General features: G+C 36.4%; 1 protein-coding gene across 2 annotated transcripts in view; it reads right to left on the bottom strand.

The window, feature by feature from the left end:
- Positions 1-252: 252 nt before the first annotated feature.
- The window catches only part of NAAT1 (Nutrient Amino Acid Transporter 1), a 101,272-nt gene continuing 82,972 nt past the window's right edge, over positions 253-18,552 (bottom strand). For both annotated transcript variants that reach the window (XM_083125473.1, XM_083125474.1), the window contains 6 exons: positions 18,103-18,292; positions 16,004-16,180; positions 12,843-12,942; positions 10,623-10,799; positions 5,417-5,514; positions 253-2,952 (listed from right to left, as the gene is read on the bottom strand). In XM_083125473.1, the coding sequence (XP_082981599.1) occupies positions 2,770-2,952; positions 5,417-5,514; positions 10,623-10,799; positions 12,843-12,942; positions 16,004-16,180; positions 18,103-18,292 (925 nt within the window). In that variant the 3' untranslated portion in view covers positions 253-2,769. The remainder of the gene's footprint in view (positions 2,953-5,416; positions 5,515-10,622; positions 10,800-12,842; positions 12,943-16,003; positions 16,181-18,102; positions 18,293-18,552) is intronic.

The following is an 18,552-nucleotide window of genomic DNA, read 5'->3' on the forward strand; positions in this document are numbered from 1 at the left end:
CCAACCTCTTTGGCAGAGTGGTTAGCACAATATGCTTCGATGCTACAGATACTTGATTCGAATCCTAGCTTGCGCATGGGTGTTCTTTTTGAATTTTGTCATCACACCTCCTCATCTTCGCAATTTTCCAAAAGTGGCAAATATCTTCCAAAAAGAAATTCGTAACCTATTCATGCTTTATAAAGACTTTACGTCTTATATTTCCAGAGTTATTAAAATAAGTTGAGTGTGAAAGAAAACTAGAGAGGGATAATTATCAAATATATACAATTTTATTTACAACTATCCTCTTATAACATATAAATGATCACTGTGATCCATTCTTCCTTTACGTATCACAGATACTTCTCTATCACAACCACTTGTAATACGATTACAATAGACGTTTGCAAATAAATTCATAACAGTCATATATATTTTTTTCTTTTAACATACAAATCTTTGCTAATATAAAAATATTTACCTTAAACTGCATTTACATATTTAGTCAGTTTCAAATTTTATTTTAAAATATGTAAGAGTTGAGCATAATATAAAGTACAAAAAGTAACAGATATATTTCAAAATAATACTTTGCTAATAAGTTGAGTTTTTCTATCTGCTCATATACAATGCTGAATGCATCAATAAACTGTGGTATACAAAATATGTCATTTCTGACTTTTCTAGTTAAATATCATATTATGCTAATTAGAACATTCAAGTTTCAAACCTTAAGTTAACTAATCATTTACAGAGTCAAGTTTCTCCTGTACATTAACATAATAGTATTTAATTTGTTAAGTACTTAAAAAATTTTAAAACCCTGTTTGGTAATCAACATGTTAATAATACTGCATTCATGCAACTTTGTACACATTTGTGCACTGTTAACACAATTAATGTTGGACCAACATGTTATTAAATAGGACACATTTAAATATTTCATTGTGTTACCTTGATCATATTTAGTACTAATACTGCTACAGACAGTAAGGAATTTATATACGTAACCAATGATGGTTATCACAAATATTGGTTACGAAACATATTTTCAAAATAAAATATGAAAATCGCACCATGACTGTATAGCACAACCGTTTTCTACAAGTAGTTATTCGTGGAATGCAGATGAAAACGCATTAGGAATGTTCAACAATTATTTTGGTCTGGATTTACAGTAAAACTTTTCATTTAAGTACAAGCATGCAATTATAAGTGTTGTTGCATATTTCACACCTGTCCAAATCATTAGCAACAAGAGAGTGAAAGAAAAAATAATATTTGGGTTTCAACAAGTTTAATATCGTATACGTGTCTGAATTTCCTTGTAATATAAAGGAACAATTCATTACATATTGCTAAACATCATGCGACACTCAAGTTCTTTAATTAAAAGCTTTAAAAACAGATAAAATATCAACTTTCAGTTGATTTGTGATGTAGTTGTTTGAAAATATTTCTCTAGTAAGTTCATAACATTACAAGTTGAAAAAATAACAATGTCTTCAACATGCATTTCTACACTTGATTCTTAACAACACACATAAAAAAACTGGATTCATTTTAATGAATACTATTCATGGATACTATTTTCATAGTATCACCCTCTCCATCCCAAGACATGCCTATTCAGAATAAATATGGATATTTAAGCAATTTCATGTGTCTTTGTACTCCAGCCTGTATGGCATTGGTGAAACATAATAAAAAAGTTGTAACAACTCCCCTTAAATAATAATCGATTGTCCTTTTTACTGATGACAACACTTTCATTAGCTACTTTATTTATCTGAATGGAACACCCACTTTTGTGAAAAAGTAACAATTTTAAAATATCTTCTAATGTATCATCTCTATAGTGAATGTTTAATATTTTGACTTTATGAAATATTCGAAAGATTTTTCACAATTACTTATTTTATATTCATAACATGCTCACGATGAGAGCGGATTGCATTCTGTGCAATTTGCAACATTATTATAACATTATAATTATCTTTTCAAGCAAGATAATAATGCCCCTTGTACCTTCGCATGGTATAATAATATTAATTCTTGTGAAGATGTAGAATGTCTGGACAAATTAGATTTCTGTGTTACTTATACAGGCTGTTAAAGCCATCCACATATTTCCAGTCAGAGGCAAATGATGCATTTTCCCTTTCTTAAATACTGGCCAAATTTGAGCTGACATTTTTATGCTGAACCTGCATCAATTTATCAACTCTGTATAATGATTATTACAATGAAATCATATGTATGAAATAAGACAATTCGATAGCCATCAAATTTACAGTAGCGTGGAGGTCCTCGAAGTTGTTTCCACTTCGGAACTACGTTAAGACACTATTTGTGGTTATCGCAAGATTTACAATTTATCAAAACAGTAATTAATATTATTTCACATGCACCCAGTATTTATATACATATATTCACTCTCACATCTATTCATATACAGTATATACAAACTACAAGTTAAGGAAACAACTCATGATAATAAATTATTAAAACTTGTTACATTTTAAAACATTTAAGATGATGATAATTTCATATATTGTAAAATAACACATGTTCTTGCCATTTTAAAACGACTGTACACTGATTACATTTTTTGGATAAAAATGATGAATTGTATTCCTAATGTACAAGCCACGTATATTACCTCATTGTTACAGCACTTGTACACAGTTTTCAATTAGGATCCTTGAGCAGACGTGTTTTCGTCAGTGTACTTCACTGTCACTGGTACTTCTGTCCTGTTTGTTAAACTATGAAATTATGGTACTATTATGAATTTCTTCCTTGATCGAACCTTATCCTACCCAGAAGCATTTGAATAACTCTCCATGCTTTGTTTTCCCCTTTGTTTTCTGCTCTCTTCTTGCTCTCCTTGAATTCCTTCCAATCCCGGAATGTTTTGGGGTTTTTGGGTCCCCATAGTTCAGTCGCACGGAAAGAGGTTTTTATAATCTGAAACAAAAACATATTTTTAATACACTATTTAATAATCATGCATCAATTTATTATAATGTGAATAATAATAGAGTATCTAAGCAATTTAAAAGAATCTGCTACATATTTATTATATTTGAACATATTCAAAATAATTTTAAGGACATGAGTTGTTCAAATTTAAATTTGTATGAAATTTATAAAATCAAAAAAGGACAGCAACATGTCATATTTAAGAAACCAATTTTGTCAACTATTATTTACTTTTCAAATGGCAAATTATTGTAGAATATGTAAATATGTAAGAGATCTCTTTGTAACTTTCAAAACAAATTGTAATAAAAAACCGTCTACAGAAAGAACAATCAAATGAAAATATGTAGCTACTTTTGTACTGTTTGTACAAGGAAACATACTGTGTAACTCTCTACGTACAGGAAAGTAGCTTTCTTGTCCACCAAAGCCAAGTTTCTATGCGCTTTGCTTAAACCTAATAGCGAAACAAAAATATGTAACCAGAAAAAAAGGGGGGAGAGAAACTTCAGCATCTTTCAATAAATAGTTCCAGTATTATTTTTTGGTCTTCAGCCAGTCTTTCGACTTGGCAGTCAATTTAAATTTAGGTGACTGTAAGCACTATGCATCTCATTGATTAGAAAATATGACATCACATGAGCTTCTTCAGGTTTCAGAGATCAGAAATATAGGAAAGAGGATATTAAGATAGGAAAAAAAATACCGAGATATGTTGTTTTATGTAAAGTAAATTAGCAAATATGTAACATAAAACTTATGCAAAATCATATCAGTTACATAATTCGTTGAAATTTCCTATTCAAGGTATGTATCTAGAAAGGAATAGAATATGTAATTACATACAAATCCAGGCTCTATTGATATATGTGTGTCTCAAGACGCATACAATACCCTAAGGATGGCGACAGAAACAGTCTTTGAAGCACAGGTAAATACAGCACATGCGTAATTTCATCATGCTTTAGTGATGAAAGCATCACTTTGATGTTATTCCCTGTCACATCACTTTTCTTTACGTTCTTTTTTCATCAAAGTCTTGTTTCAAAATGGCGGTGAAAGTCAGTAGGTGTTAGTCTCATCTGCGTCAAGCATTCCCAAGAGCCTCTGCTACATGACTCAACTTGCAGGTCACATAAATGCTAGCAAATGCATAGGAGTACATCCAGTGGCCGAACTGGAAATAAATTACTGCCGGTGTGCTCGTATGGACAGACCTGTGTTTTGATGCAATTCTTTTTTTTTTTTGATTTATCAAGTAATACATCGATTCTCATTCTCTCTTTTTTATCACCACAAACTGTGCTCCTTTTTTATATTTGTGCCACGCATGAATTGTAGGCATTAAACCACTCACTACTGCAGAAATTCCTAATACCACAAAAATCTGCCTAAAATCAACATGCATGATCACTGTAATTTATTCTGCCAAATGATACTCGTTTAATTTATTGCAAGTTATGTCATGTGGTAAATATATAAAAGAGGTCACCCTTCCTTACCAATATTATATACAATTGATTATTATTATTTTATACAGTTGATTCTAAGACTTTTTGATTCAGAATGTTAATTGATTCTTATGTTGGTTCAGTTTAGAACTTTTTAGCACATTCTCTGAGCTAATGTTGCATTTCTCATGACATATGATCAACAAGGAGAGCTCAGGCATGGATGGCGGAGTGGGGGAAAAGTGAAGAGTGAAGAGTGAAGAGTGCTGTACGGTACAACTCAAACATGCAAGAGAGAGGGATGGATAGAGTACATTATTGGCCTTTGCATAGCTACTTGTGCGATCAGCTACAATAAATAAAAGCAATTTTAAAAATTTACTGCTGGTATGCTTTTTGAATTCTTAATTTACTAACGGTGTACCATACCAGCTCATACCGGCCCAATTAGACCACTGAGTGTATTGCCCCACAGACGCAATGACCATTCTTCCATTGTTTATATGGCCTCACCTGAGGTTATTGTTAACTTTCTGATCAGAAATAGATCGAAACTGAAGAAATGCGTGATACATTGAACACAAAAAATTTAACATGTTGTTATATTTAATTATTAAAGGCTAATCACGACAATGAAGATGGATGACAATTAGATGAAACAAAGCACGATAGAATATACATATCTTGCTTGAAAAAGTGTAAAACCACACAACCTTGAGCATCGTCATGTCAGATGCCATTACAGCAGACTACAATTACCCACAATTCCTAAAATTCATCGCTTTCATCAGCACCTACGTGTGGTGGAAAAAGAGGACTGTGATGAATTCATCAATGAAAGAATGAATGTAAGTGCTTAAGTGACAAAGTTATCAATGAAATAATGAATGTGCAGGTTGCAACTTTAAACAGCAGTTAAAAGTGCAACAACTCAACATGCAATTTGGTGCATTTAAACAGAGGTACAGAACTTTTGAGTGGTAGTTACAAGAACTCACCTGCCACAGGGAACCCTTGCCTCGGTTCCTCACAAAAGCAAAGATCATCCAGATGGGTACTTGGGCAACAGCAAAAGCCATCAGGAGCCAGCCGAATACTGAAATAGTACAGGTATCACATATCAACAACTTAAATTCTGTTCTTTTATGTCCTAAAATGCCTCAAACCATTTAAAAAATTTGAATATATAGAAAGGTGCCAAACAACATATTGGCCTTATATAGCCTCGGAACAAAATTATGAAAGACACCAGCCAAAGATGACTTCTACTTCTTGCTTTGGCATTATAATCCTTGTAGTATAGCCTCAACCTTCTCAACAATGCCAGTCCATTAATGTCTTCCAAAATTACTCTTGAACAAGGTGTTCTTTGGGATAGGAAACAAGCAAGCCAGACTGGAAATTGGAGACGAAGCGGGCTACTAATAGGGACATTGAATATTGGAACACTGACAGGAAGGACTGAAGAAATTGTGGATCTAATGGAGAGAAGAGGAATCGACATCTCTGGAATGAGCAAAACGAAATGGAGAGGAAGATGAGAATTTAAATTGAGGAAAGACTATAAACTGTACTGGGCAGCAAATCAAGAGGGCAGACGAAGTTGGGTTGGATTTGTAGTCAGAAGTGGAATAAGTGAGGAAGTAGAAAGACGAAATGACAGAATTATAAAACTAAAAATGAATGTAATAGGGAAAGTAATAGAAATAATTCAAGTGTATGCCCCTCAAACAGGATGTACAAGGGAGGAGAAAGAAGAATTTGAAGAAGACTTGGAAGAACATGTAGGAAAGAAATGGCAAATTGTGATGGGTGATTTTAATGCACAAGTGGGAAGAGACAGGAAAGGGTATACGGAAGTACTTGGAGCAGATGTATGGGGACAGAGGAATGACAAGGGAAGGTGGCTACTGGACTTTTGTAAGAGGAATGGACTGTTAGTAGGTAGTAGCTGGTTTAAGAAGAAATATGACAGCCATAATATTACAAGATACAGCTGGAATAATGAACAAATGTCTGTAATAGATTATATGTTGGTAAACAAGAAAGTAAAGAAGATAATGAACAACATTAAAGTAATACCCAGTGAGAACTTAGACAGTGACCACAGGCTACTAGTAGGAGATGTGAGGAGATGGAAAATAAAATATAGAAGGGACGAACAAAAGAGAAGGATAAGAGTGTGGAAATTGAAGGATAAAATGATAAAAGAGAAATATCAAGAAATATTACAAACAAAAGTGCCAAGAGATGGAGTAGAAACAGAATGGATAAGATTTAAAACAGAATTAGTAGAGGCAGCCGAAAGGGTATGTGGAAGGACAAGCAAGAAAAGAAAGAAACATCATAGTGGAATGAAAGAACTAGAGAGGCAGTGAAAAACAAAAATGATGCATTTAGAAGACGGTTTAAAGTTAAATCACAAAATGCCCGAAAAGAGTATGTGGTAAAGAAGAAAGAGGCAAGAACAGTTGTAAAGGAGGAAAGAAGAAAGTGGATGTAAGAATGGACCAAAGTGCTACAAGATGATGTAGATGGGAACAAGAAAGTATTGTATGGATGTTGTAGAAGAGGATGAAGACATAAAGAGAATGTGGAGAAATCATTTCGAGAAATTGCTGAACATGAAAAAAGGAAAGGAACATGAAGAAGTGAATGAAAAAGAAAACAGAAAGGAAAAAGTGAATCTCACATGGAAAGAAGTGGAGGAAGCTCTGAAGAGAATGAAGAGAGGTAGAGCACCTGGAGTAGATGAAGTGCCAGTGGAAATGATACTAGGAGCAGGACTGATTGGTGTGCAGTGGCTGTACAGAATGTTGAAAACAAGTGTGGCAAGAGAGAGAAGTGCCAAGAGATTGGACAAAGGGACTAATAGTTCCCATATTCAAGAAGGGGGACAGAAAGGAATGTAAAAACTACAGAGGAATAACACTTATGTGCCACTTAGCAAAGGTGTATGAGAAAATATTAGAGAAAGAAATAAGGGAAGTAACAGAGCTGAACACGAGAGAGGAACAGTATTGATTTAGAAGAGGCAGATCAACAGTAGACCTGATATTCACCATAAGGCAAATGCAGGAAAGGCACTACGAGTATGGAAATGATTTGATTATGGCATTCCTAGATATAGAAAAGGCATACGATAGCATGAACAGAACAAAGATTTGGAAGGCTCTAAGAGAGAAAGAAGTCGAGGAAGAGATAATGCATAAAGTGCAGAGCACATACAAGGCCAACCAAAGCTGTGTGAAGACACCAGTTGGAAGAACAGAGTGGTTCAGTATGAGTAATGAACTAAAGACGGATGTGCTCTTTCCCCACTGTTCTTCATAATTACAATGGATGCAATTAACGAAGAGGTGGGGAAGAAGATAAGAGAGGAAGAGATGAAGGCCCTGTTGTTCGCTGATGACTTAGTAATATGGGGAAACAGGGAAGAAGTAGTACAGAGACAGCTTGATAGTTGGAATGAGGAAATCAGAAGAGCAGGAATGAAATTCAGTGCAGAAAAGAGTGAGGTGCTAACAACAACAAGAAACAGAGCCAGAAATGAACCAAGAATAAAGATGGACACGGAAGAGTTGAGGGTAGTGGAGACCTTCAAAAATGTAGGAAGCATAATTGAGAGAAGTAGAAGAATAGATGAGGAGGTAAACAGAAGAGGACAAATGGGTGGTGGACTATATCAAAGCATTCGAAGATTAATGTGGAACAGGAATGTACCTATGAAATGCAAGATGGTAGTATACATACAACACATACTATGTGCCAATAATTACGTATGGAGCAGAGACTTGGACAATGACAGAGAGAGACGAAAGAATGATGATTTTTTTTTTTAAGGAGTATATTGGGGAAGACTAGAAGGGATAGAATAAGGAATGAGGAGATCCGACAGACAATGGGTGTGGTGAAGCTTCAGGACAGGATAGATGAGGCACAGATGAGATGGTTCGAACACATGAAGAGGATGGATGCAGGAAGACTACCAGTAAGAGCTTACAATGCACAAGGTGTGGGAATAAGGCTAAGGGAGAGACCAAGATATCAGTGGAAAGAGCAAATAGAGATTGTCAGGAGAAGAGGACAAGATTGGAACACCGTGAAAAGAGAGGAATGGTGGAAGACCAGGAAAAATGGAGGAGAGGCTTGACTTCTAAACTAAAAGTAACTAAAAAGTAACATGTTACCAGTAATGCATTACTTGCAGTACGAAATGTCCCAACCCAACCCTATTTATTCTCTGTCACTAAATGTTACTGCTTTGATTACATTTTCTTGACTGTTTGTTAAAGGAAATAAAGGTAAACTACAGCTGCATATGTGCATATGGTTGAGGGGGAGGGAGTGCATGTGGAAGTAAAGCTCAACACATTCACAATCTCAGCCATTTGTGGACATGATGTGATCAGCACCACACTCCAAACACCTTTAATTATGCTGCCCCTCCATGCCCACTTGCAGGGTTGCCCCAAGGTATCCAGACTGAACCCTAAGGCCTCTCCATGCAGGGATATTGCTGGGAAAATTCTCACCTGAAATCCCCCACCCCAAGAATCAAACCTGGATCTCCCTTGTGACAGTTTGTTTCCATATGAAATACAGACTACAAAACATTCAGTATCATTTAAATTAATTAGTCACAAACAAATTATCTGCAGTATTGGATTCAACATGTAATGTGTAATTCATCCTACTGGTTTCCGCTCTCAAATTCACCGAGTCTGATAATATGCATGAGTAGCTTGAGTAAAATGTAATGTTATTACATCACATGTAGTAAGAAATACTAAAAGGTATTTTTCAGCACAAGGAATAAGACAATATCTTATGGCACAGTTATAATACTGATCCCATAGTTACTATATGATAGACAATAACTTGCAGACCAGACTTCTATACAGAGTGTCCCAGAAGTCTCCTAGATTATATTATATAGTACATATTAACTTTAGATATACAGGGTGATTCTTTATGTAGTTTACAACTTCAATAAATTATAATTATTTATTGGAACCACATGCAGACTTGGTTTATATGTCATTATGCAGCAAAACACTTCAAGTTTTGACTCACGTAGTGTGTAGTTGCGGAGTTGATCACATGCGGCGCCATCGGTCTATCGTTGAAAATGGCTTTCACTGGTGCGGAAAGAGCGAAGTGCGTGTTCTGGTTCGATGAAACACTCCACTCGACTTTTTTTTGTGGGGGTTTGTGAAAGATAGGGTGTACACCCCTCCCCTACCTCATAATATTCATGAACTTAAAGATCGCATTACAACAGCCATCGCTAATGTTACACCTGAAATGCTGGTTAATGTTTGGCAGGAAATTGACTTTCGTTGGGACGTGTGACCAACGGTGCACACATTGAACCGTAACAGATTTCTAATAAAAAAACTTGAAGTGTTTTGCTGCATAATGACATATAAACCAAGTCTGTATGTGGTTCCAATTAATAATTATCAATTATTGAAGTTGTAAACTACATAAAGAATCACCCTGTATATATCGCATATTTATTTATTATAAGATATACATTTATTTACATTATAATATGCTTGGGAACTTTACATTACCGCATAGCCAGAGTAGTTCAGTCATTAGGGCATCTGACTACCATGTGAGAGACCTGGGTTCGATCCCCAGCAGGGGAGAACCGGGATCTTTCTCCACCTGTTCAAACAGCACCACAACCCACCCAGCATTGTGTAAAGTGGGTACCTGGAGGAAACTCTGGGAGTAAAGGCAGCCAGGCATGTGGTGCTGATCACATCACCCCCACCTTCGGCCATGATCAAGAAAGTGTGGGGCCCTAACTCCACACCCCTATATGCCTTCATAGCATAGTGCATAGCACAGGGGAGCACTTTACTTTACTTTTTTACTTTACATAACATGACAATACATCATTTGCCCTGTTCATTGTTGATCGTGCACCCACACATGCATCACTGGCCACCCCTCAGCACTGTAACTATGTCCGCTCACATCAGCCATGGCACAACAACTGACATACAAATTCGAGTAAGCATTCCATGTGACCTTCAGAGCAGGGATGAAACCACGAAAACGAAATAATTCCTACATAACTGAATACCGGCCAATTTTCAACATGGTCACAACAGAGAACATGCAAGTAGGGATACGGAGACTTCTCGGACACTCTATATTTTTACAATGTAGTAATGTCCAAATACTCACCGATTGCTATTGTTGGATATTCCATTCCATTGTAGATCAAAGGTTCAAGCTCGACCAGTGAGTACACAAGAATTACCAGAAGCAACAATGGAGTAAGCAGCCCCCAACAGAAACGCCAGTAGATTCCAACTTTTCTTTCAAGCATGAACTCGACGTCTCTGCAAATATTCTCCAAGCCTACGAGAGAAAAGAGAAAAATGCAATTTTGAAGCCCAAGTTGGGTTATGCTATTTCATAATTGCAACAAGTTACAAGCCCTCTTTCCAAAGTAAATGATTGCCTCTTACTTTACATTCGTATTGCATAACTTCATATCAAAACTAATATGGTTATAGATTACATTGAGAGATTTCTCAAATATTGCACATGCAAAGAGCCTATATATGTTGCAATGTTGGAACAGGAATCATTATTGACATCTTTACTTCTTGTTTCTCTCTTAGTAGAAAAAATATAATCAATATAGCAATATCTGATCTGGATACTACAGTATTTGTATAATGCGTAATGTAAGGCGCAACAGTTTTGAACTTGTAATTATGTTTAAAAATAATGTTGGGTATTGTAGTCTTACACATTTGAAATTAATGGCTTAATTATACCGGGTGTCCACAATTTATCTTTACAATTTCAAATCTAAATAACTAAATAATGGAACGAGGTATCTCAGTTCTGTTTCCTTCATTTAAAAGATAAACTCTCAAAGTTTATTTTACTGCTTTTTAAGGTACATTGAGTAAGTGGTGAAGAGGTGAGGTCACATTTGCACACAATGACTACTCCACAGGTGAAGGCACAGTGTGCTTCATGGTTCATAGACAAGATCTGATACACAGGTCATGTTTCAGGCTTATTGAATAGGCATAACTGTCGAATTTGGAGGTCTGAAAAGCCTCATGAGGTTCGAGAAATCGACCGCCATAGTCCAAAGGTTAATGTGTGGTGTGGTCTTATGCACAATCAAATCATTGGCCCCGTTCTTCGCTGAACAAACTGTTAACTTCAATTGTTACCTGAATATGCTGGATCAATTTGTTTTCCCACAACTGGAGCATCTCCAGCCAGATCTCTTTTCCCAACAGGATGGTGCACCACCTCACTGGGCTCTGGAGGTACGCAGGTCCTTAGATGAACATTTTCCTGGTCGATGGATTGGGAGGAATGGCCCAATTACTTGGCCACCAAGATCATCCGACATAACCCCTTTGGATTTCTTTTTATGGGGTTATGTTAAGAATATTGTGTACCGAACGCCAGTTCCCAATATTCAAGTCCTACGACAAAGGATTACTGCAGCCATCGCAACAGTTACTGAGGTACTAGAGCGGACATGGCAGGAAATCGAGTATCGCCTTGATACCCTACGGGCGACAAGGAAGGGGGGGAGGGGGCCACACATAGAGATGCATTGAGGTGGTAAAAAAAACTTTGAGAGTTTCTCTTTTAAATGAAGGAAACAGAACTGAGATACCTCGTTCCATTATTTAGTTATTTAGATTTGAAATTGTAAAGATAAATTGTGGACACCCGGTATAATGAGACAGAAAAGAACACCAGTTCCTGTTTTCAATCATAGAAAAATTTATTTACAGGTTAAAATTTTGATTTACACTAAAGCTGATGCATCAACAGAAAGATACAATACCGCCATGTTATTAGTAATGATTTTTTAAATGGTATTTATAAATCTTTTGTAAATTTTACATAAATATTGCACATCTTATATTAATATTTATTTCCTAGATATCACAGTAAGCTTGCTTCATGCTTGAAACAAGCTTTTCATGTAAAGGGAACAACCTTGTTGGCAGTTTACATCAGGCTTGAATCAAGCCAACTAGTTACCATGTGTCAAAATTACAGCAAGCTTGACTTGGCAAACTTACATCCAGCTTGTAAGAGAAGGATGCATGCTTGATACAAACTTGTCAAAGCCAACTGTCAGCTTGATTGAAGCTTGCCATATCCAACTGGCTTTCACAAGCTACAAGCAACCTTGCCACAAGCTTTTGTGCTTTCTGGGTTCCTATTATCGAATCTTAGAAAGTTATGTAAATATTATGAAATGTGTAAACATGAAACATCTGGAATATTATTATTATTAAATAAAAAATATAGCTTATTATCAAGATTTGTTTTCAGGTAGGTTTGTTTCATTTAAGATACAAACCAATAAGAATGAAAGTGTAAGAATTTATTACAATGTAATTATTGCCTTACCGTACACCCACGAAATTGTGGCCATTTCTATCACAGACAACACGAAGATGATGAAGGTTCCACCAAAGTAGTCGACCAGTCCAAGAATTGCTTGGCCTCCCTATAAAAGCATACATCAAAATAATTATCGAACTACATAAAACTTCATAATGTTTACATAAAACATGCATAGGAATGCAGTTAGAATGTCATTAATGAAACAATGACGCATCATGTCACTTGTGTTCTGTAAGTACAATCTTGAACATAAGATGGCTCTGAAGTCCATCTTATGGCTACTATCATCATTTCATAAAAGTGGCAGAAAAGTTATGCTAAACAAAAATATTCTTTATCAATGACTATTCTGCAATTTACATAATTTATCCTGAAAACACAATTAATATTTGTGTTCAGAAAGTTGATTTTGTTTGGAAAAATTCAATTTTAGTTACTTCTCAAGAAACATGTTCCTTTAGGGTTTTTTGTGTATATCTATCACTGCATTCCCATACATTTCACTATTATTGGACTTTCTAGTACTTTTCTATGATTTTAACAAGTTTAACCAACATTTAATACTTTTATTATAATCTGTCTCGGTGGAATCTATGGAGCCAGGCTGCATATAATGCAAGAAAAGGTGAGAAAGTGAGTCGACAGAGCAAACTAGTGAGTGCTGTAAATTGTTGATAACTGCACTCGCTTCTCCTCTCACAAGTTCATTGCTCAAGTCCTCTCGAGTTACCACTTGAATGTAGACTTGCTTTCATTCACTTGCTCCAGAGAATCCCGGGACAGAGTAAATAAGATTTTATTTGCAATCATCAAAATCAAAGAAACAGACATGTGTATCTACATGTATACCTTATAAGTGTTTCTCTCAAATTTTTCGCCAACCACCTGTTGGGCTTCCTTAGGAGCTTGGTAAAACAGTTGGAAATATATGTAGAAAAACTTACTGGTTAAAAAATGTGTAAAAAGTAAGGTGAGAGAAGGGTTGGAAATGAGATCCATGAACATGCAGTATTTTTACATGTAAATGCATACTGTGTTCATGAGGAAGCCAACAAGCAGTTTGCAAAAATTTGAGGGGAAAAAATGTGCCTTAGTAAGACTAATCGGAGCCTCCCCGATGGCGCAGTGGTAGTGTCGTCACCTTGTAATCAAGGGGTCCCGAGTTCGATTCCCGGTGGAGGCACATAGTGGTTCGGATCCCACTTTAAACTGTAGGTCCAGTCCCAATTAGCCTTACTGTGCATAAAGTGGACTTAAACCAACAAATCAAATCAAATCAAATCAAAGACTAATCGGGACTGGACCTAAAGTTTAAACTAGGATTCGAACCACTATGTGCCTCCACCAGGAATCGAAACCAGGACTCCTTGATTACAAGGTGACGATGCTATCACTGCGCCATTGGGAAAGCCCAGCGGCAGCTCGTGACTTTTCACAGATGCGTGCTACAGGTAGATGTTGTTTCTTGCATTTACAATTACCCCACCTCTTACACACACACACACACACACACACACATACACTCACTTGGAACCACTAGCGTACACAGGTTTTTCTCCCGAAGGGCCTGGAATTGTAAAGGTCTGTATCACATAACTGCTTTCTACGTACTGTCGGAATAAACTATAAAATATTTTGCAATCACCGATTTAAACCTTCATTTTAAAAGCTATTCAAAGACAAAACTGGTAATCTCAGATCATTTTAAGGTGTGTTTGCATTTAACACTGTTTTTTTGTTTCCGAGTTCATTGCTGCTTTTATCCGAAACTCAAAATTTCGAGATGGGATCAATTCCCTAGCCCCATCAATTCCCTAGCCCCAGCCTCACATACGCCACTGCTTGGAACAACAGAGCACAAGTGATCCTTTACAATGACTGCTCCATATTATGCCATGACCATGAACCACGTGAAAAAAAATCGTGTCTGATTCTGTAAAGCTATCTGCAAACTTTCTTCCTATACTGAGATGACAACATTTACCATGCTGTGAATCTGTGTAGCACACTAGCAGACGGATTTCCCAAGCTGATTGGCTCAGACCCTACCTCCCCCGCAGAACCGAGGGGCATTCAGTGCGCCGTGAGGTGGCAAAAACGTGCTTTGAAGCCAATAGCATGTTATTCGTTGTAGCTTAACAGCGTGCGGAAAATACATAGCGCGCTGCAATTTTTTTAGCCTCTTAACGTGAGAAGTTTCATTTCACTTCAGTGTTTTATTAAACTTCTTCAATCTATGAAATGTGTCCCTTTCTTTCTTTTAATTTTAGTAAATTGAGTAACGTGCTATAGCACGGTAGAACATATTAAGCAGCTGCCACTGGGAAAGCCTTTATCACATAATCATTTAACATGCTGTGAAACAACAGTAAAGGCATGGTGTCTGCCACTGCCTCTCTCCCTCCCTCCCTCCCCATGTGTCATATCCCCCAGGACATCTCCACCGAGTGCAGGAAGGTGAAAAAATCTTTGCCCGCCAAAATACCAAGAGTCCACCACACAAAGTAATAAAGGGAAAGATCCCAGCGCACTTTGTACCATACCATGAATTATAATTCTTCAATTTAGGCTCTTTTGGGGATGTGATTCAGCATTCATCACCATGCTCCGGCCACCTTTACTCCCCAGGATTGGCCCCAGGTACTCATTTATTTGAGGCTTGGTGAACTCCAGAGCTGCTTTATTCAGGTAAATGGATGGAAAATTCTGACCATGGATCACCCACCCTGGGAATCGAACCAGGTCCCCTCTGTCGCAGTCAGATGCTGTACTGACTAGACCACCATGGCTACATAGTAATAAGAAGGTAGAGCACAAAGGATATGGAAAGAAGGAGACAGAAATAAATGAAGGGAAAGTGATAACAAGACAGAGGAAGGAAGAGAGAAGGAGAGAAAGTAAAAATGTGCAGCAACAAAGGCAGAAACAGAGGAAGTAAGGGGAAAGAAGAAATAAAGAATGGTAAACAGAGGAATGAATGACAGAAAGACAGGGATCAAGGAAAAGAGAGAATCTTGGTATCCATGGATACCGAAGTGGAGTCCACCTGAAAATATTTTCTCCACACTCAAGCTGTCAAATTCCTTGGTGATGCCACTACAATCCCACCTCTCCTTATATATGTTTGTTTGTGCATGTGCAATATATAATTAGTGAGTACTTACAGGTGTGACGTAGACCAGACCGATGAGGAACCCACCAATGCATATAACCAAGGTAACGATCCATCGTTTCCATGACGGAACCTGGTCACAAATTATTGTTATAACAGCTCCGGTGAGGGACACTGCACTTCCAATACCCAAAGTGTACAACATGAGGAAGAAAAGAACTGCAAACAGCTGAAAGTACAAAAATTACATAGCGTTAGATTTTTCCAGTTTTCACAAGAATTTCAAAGTGTTCAAACATACTTCAATTCACACCCATTGAAACTAGGATTGTGCACAGAAAAATATCAATACAGGTAAACTTGCATGTAAAAAGCATAAGTCCATCGCAGGACAATTTGTCACACAGTGATCCTAGTCATTGGCTTACCCTGGGAGCAAGTAAATTAACACGGCATTTCTGAGGGTCCACAGTTAAGTTGCCGGGGCTTATTTGATTGAGCCAGTACGCCCCTGCTTATTATTGCAGACATTGTCTTATGTTACTGGGAACCCACTCGACCACCTGCCACATGGAAATAAATAAATAAATAAAACAATCGTGAAGTTATTTGCGGCATCCACTGACTCATAAATTACAGTAACTCTGTTGATAAAAAATTCTAAGTTCACCGATCAGTAGGGGCATGCATATTTCGTTTTTGACAAAAAAAACTAAATTTGAAAAAACACATTGTAGTGTTAATTTTTCATGTGTTTGAAAGGTGTGATATGCATTTTGTGACCATGTTTTGTCACGAAATAATGCGAAATGAACTGTAAAAAGCGAAATTAACTCTTTAAACACGAAATTCATGGTTTATTCACTGACGCGACACCTTCTAAGGTCTGAATTATCCTGAGAGTTATGCAATTCCAGGAAAAGTTATTAATTCTGCTGTTAATTTAGGAGAAGCAAAAAAGGACTCCTTTACACAGAAATAAACTTAATACTCTGATAACTACATAAATGTGCTATTAGAAGTGAAATGTTACTTCTGTGGAATAAGTGTAGTTTTCAAAATCAAATTTAGGATTATATTCACAATTTTAAAACCAAAATGTCTTTTTATATACCACATTTCATCCAATTTTTCACCGCTATAACACCGATATTTTATTTTATTTACCGCTTTTGAACCCGAAATTGACTCCGTTTTTGTACCAAAATGTTGCTTTTTTATTTACCAAAAATATGTGCCTCTACCGATCGGTCAATTCTATTTAATGAATTTCAAGTTCAAATTTTGTCATTGTTGACCAACATTTTGTCTATTTCGTATTTTTAAAAAATAACCGACACTATGTGTTGAATTTCTGAAATTATATAAAATTTCAGGAGCGCAGAGGAAACATTGCAGGGCCCCTACACCTCGGGGCCCTCCCTCATTGCGGGGGTTGCGAGGTCGCTGGTTAGTATCCAAACAACAATGAAACTCTGGTAATTTTGTTTTTTAGAAAAAAACTGAAGGGAGACTGGAAGGCATGGTGCAAAAGTGAATATCAAAATGCAGGAAGTCTTTATCAGAGGATAGCTAATCACAACAGAATCAGGCAGTGGTTTACAAAAGTTAAAGGTACAAGGAATGTGATAGTATTGCTAAATCGTATTAGGTCAGGACATACAACTACTAAAAGTCATTTACAAAAGATTTGGATTGTACAAAGCCCAAAATTGTATGTGTGGTAATAAGGAAGATATACACCATATTATATTTGAGTGTAATAGATGAATACAAGAAAGAGAGCCATTCTACAAAACACTTATAAACTGTGCAATTTCTCTTCCACAGTGTTTTGAATCTTTGATTTGTGAACCTTACCTTACAGTTGGATATATATTGTTATCATTTTTTTTTTAGAAAATTTAGTATATCAGTTTATTAAGAGTAATTCCTATCAATAGTGTTCTTTTACAATAATAATAATAATAATAATGTACACAAAGTAAGGAAGAAATACGTAAGTTTATGTACAGTACATAGATATGGGAAAAACTGAAAAAAGCGGTAATCCCAAATAAAAGTATAATAATTAAAATCCCACACTTAAATGATCTCAATTGATGTACTAGGGAATTTAGAACACACTTTGTGTAAACGTAAAGTTCTCACCTGAGGTACTACGTCAAACTTTGCAATGGCATCTGGGTATGACACGAATGCCAACCCAGCACCTCCTTTGACGACATCCTTTATGCTGTCTCTCCCCAGTTCATGTTTTAGGTTACCCAAAATGGCGAATATTGTGAATCCAGCTAGAAGACTAGTAAGCGTGTCCATTATGCTTACAATCAGTGCATCTCTGCAACACAAAGAAGAGAAATAAGGTTTAGAACTCAAATGAACTATTATCATAACTAGGCATGCTATACTAGATCCCATAATGGATATTTCCCCCATTTATTTCATTCCTATTTCTCCTCAATGATAAGTTGCTATCTTATGCTGTGCGTCCTCTTCTAATTCGTTCCCTCTTTAAATACATATTTCTTACCTCACCACATATTTTCTTCACATTTTTGTGCATTTTTATTTTCTAATGCTTGATATTTGCTCCTAGTA

The sequence above is a fragment of the Lepisma saccharinum genome, chromosome 7 (assembly GCF_977018435.1).
Source record: "Lepisma saccharinum chromosome 7, izLepSacc3.1, whole genome shotgun sequence".
Taxonomy (NCBI): Eukaryota; Metazoa; Arthropoda; class Insecta; order Zygentoma; family Lepismatidae; genus Lepisma; species Lepisma saccharinum.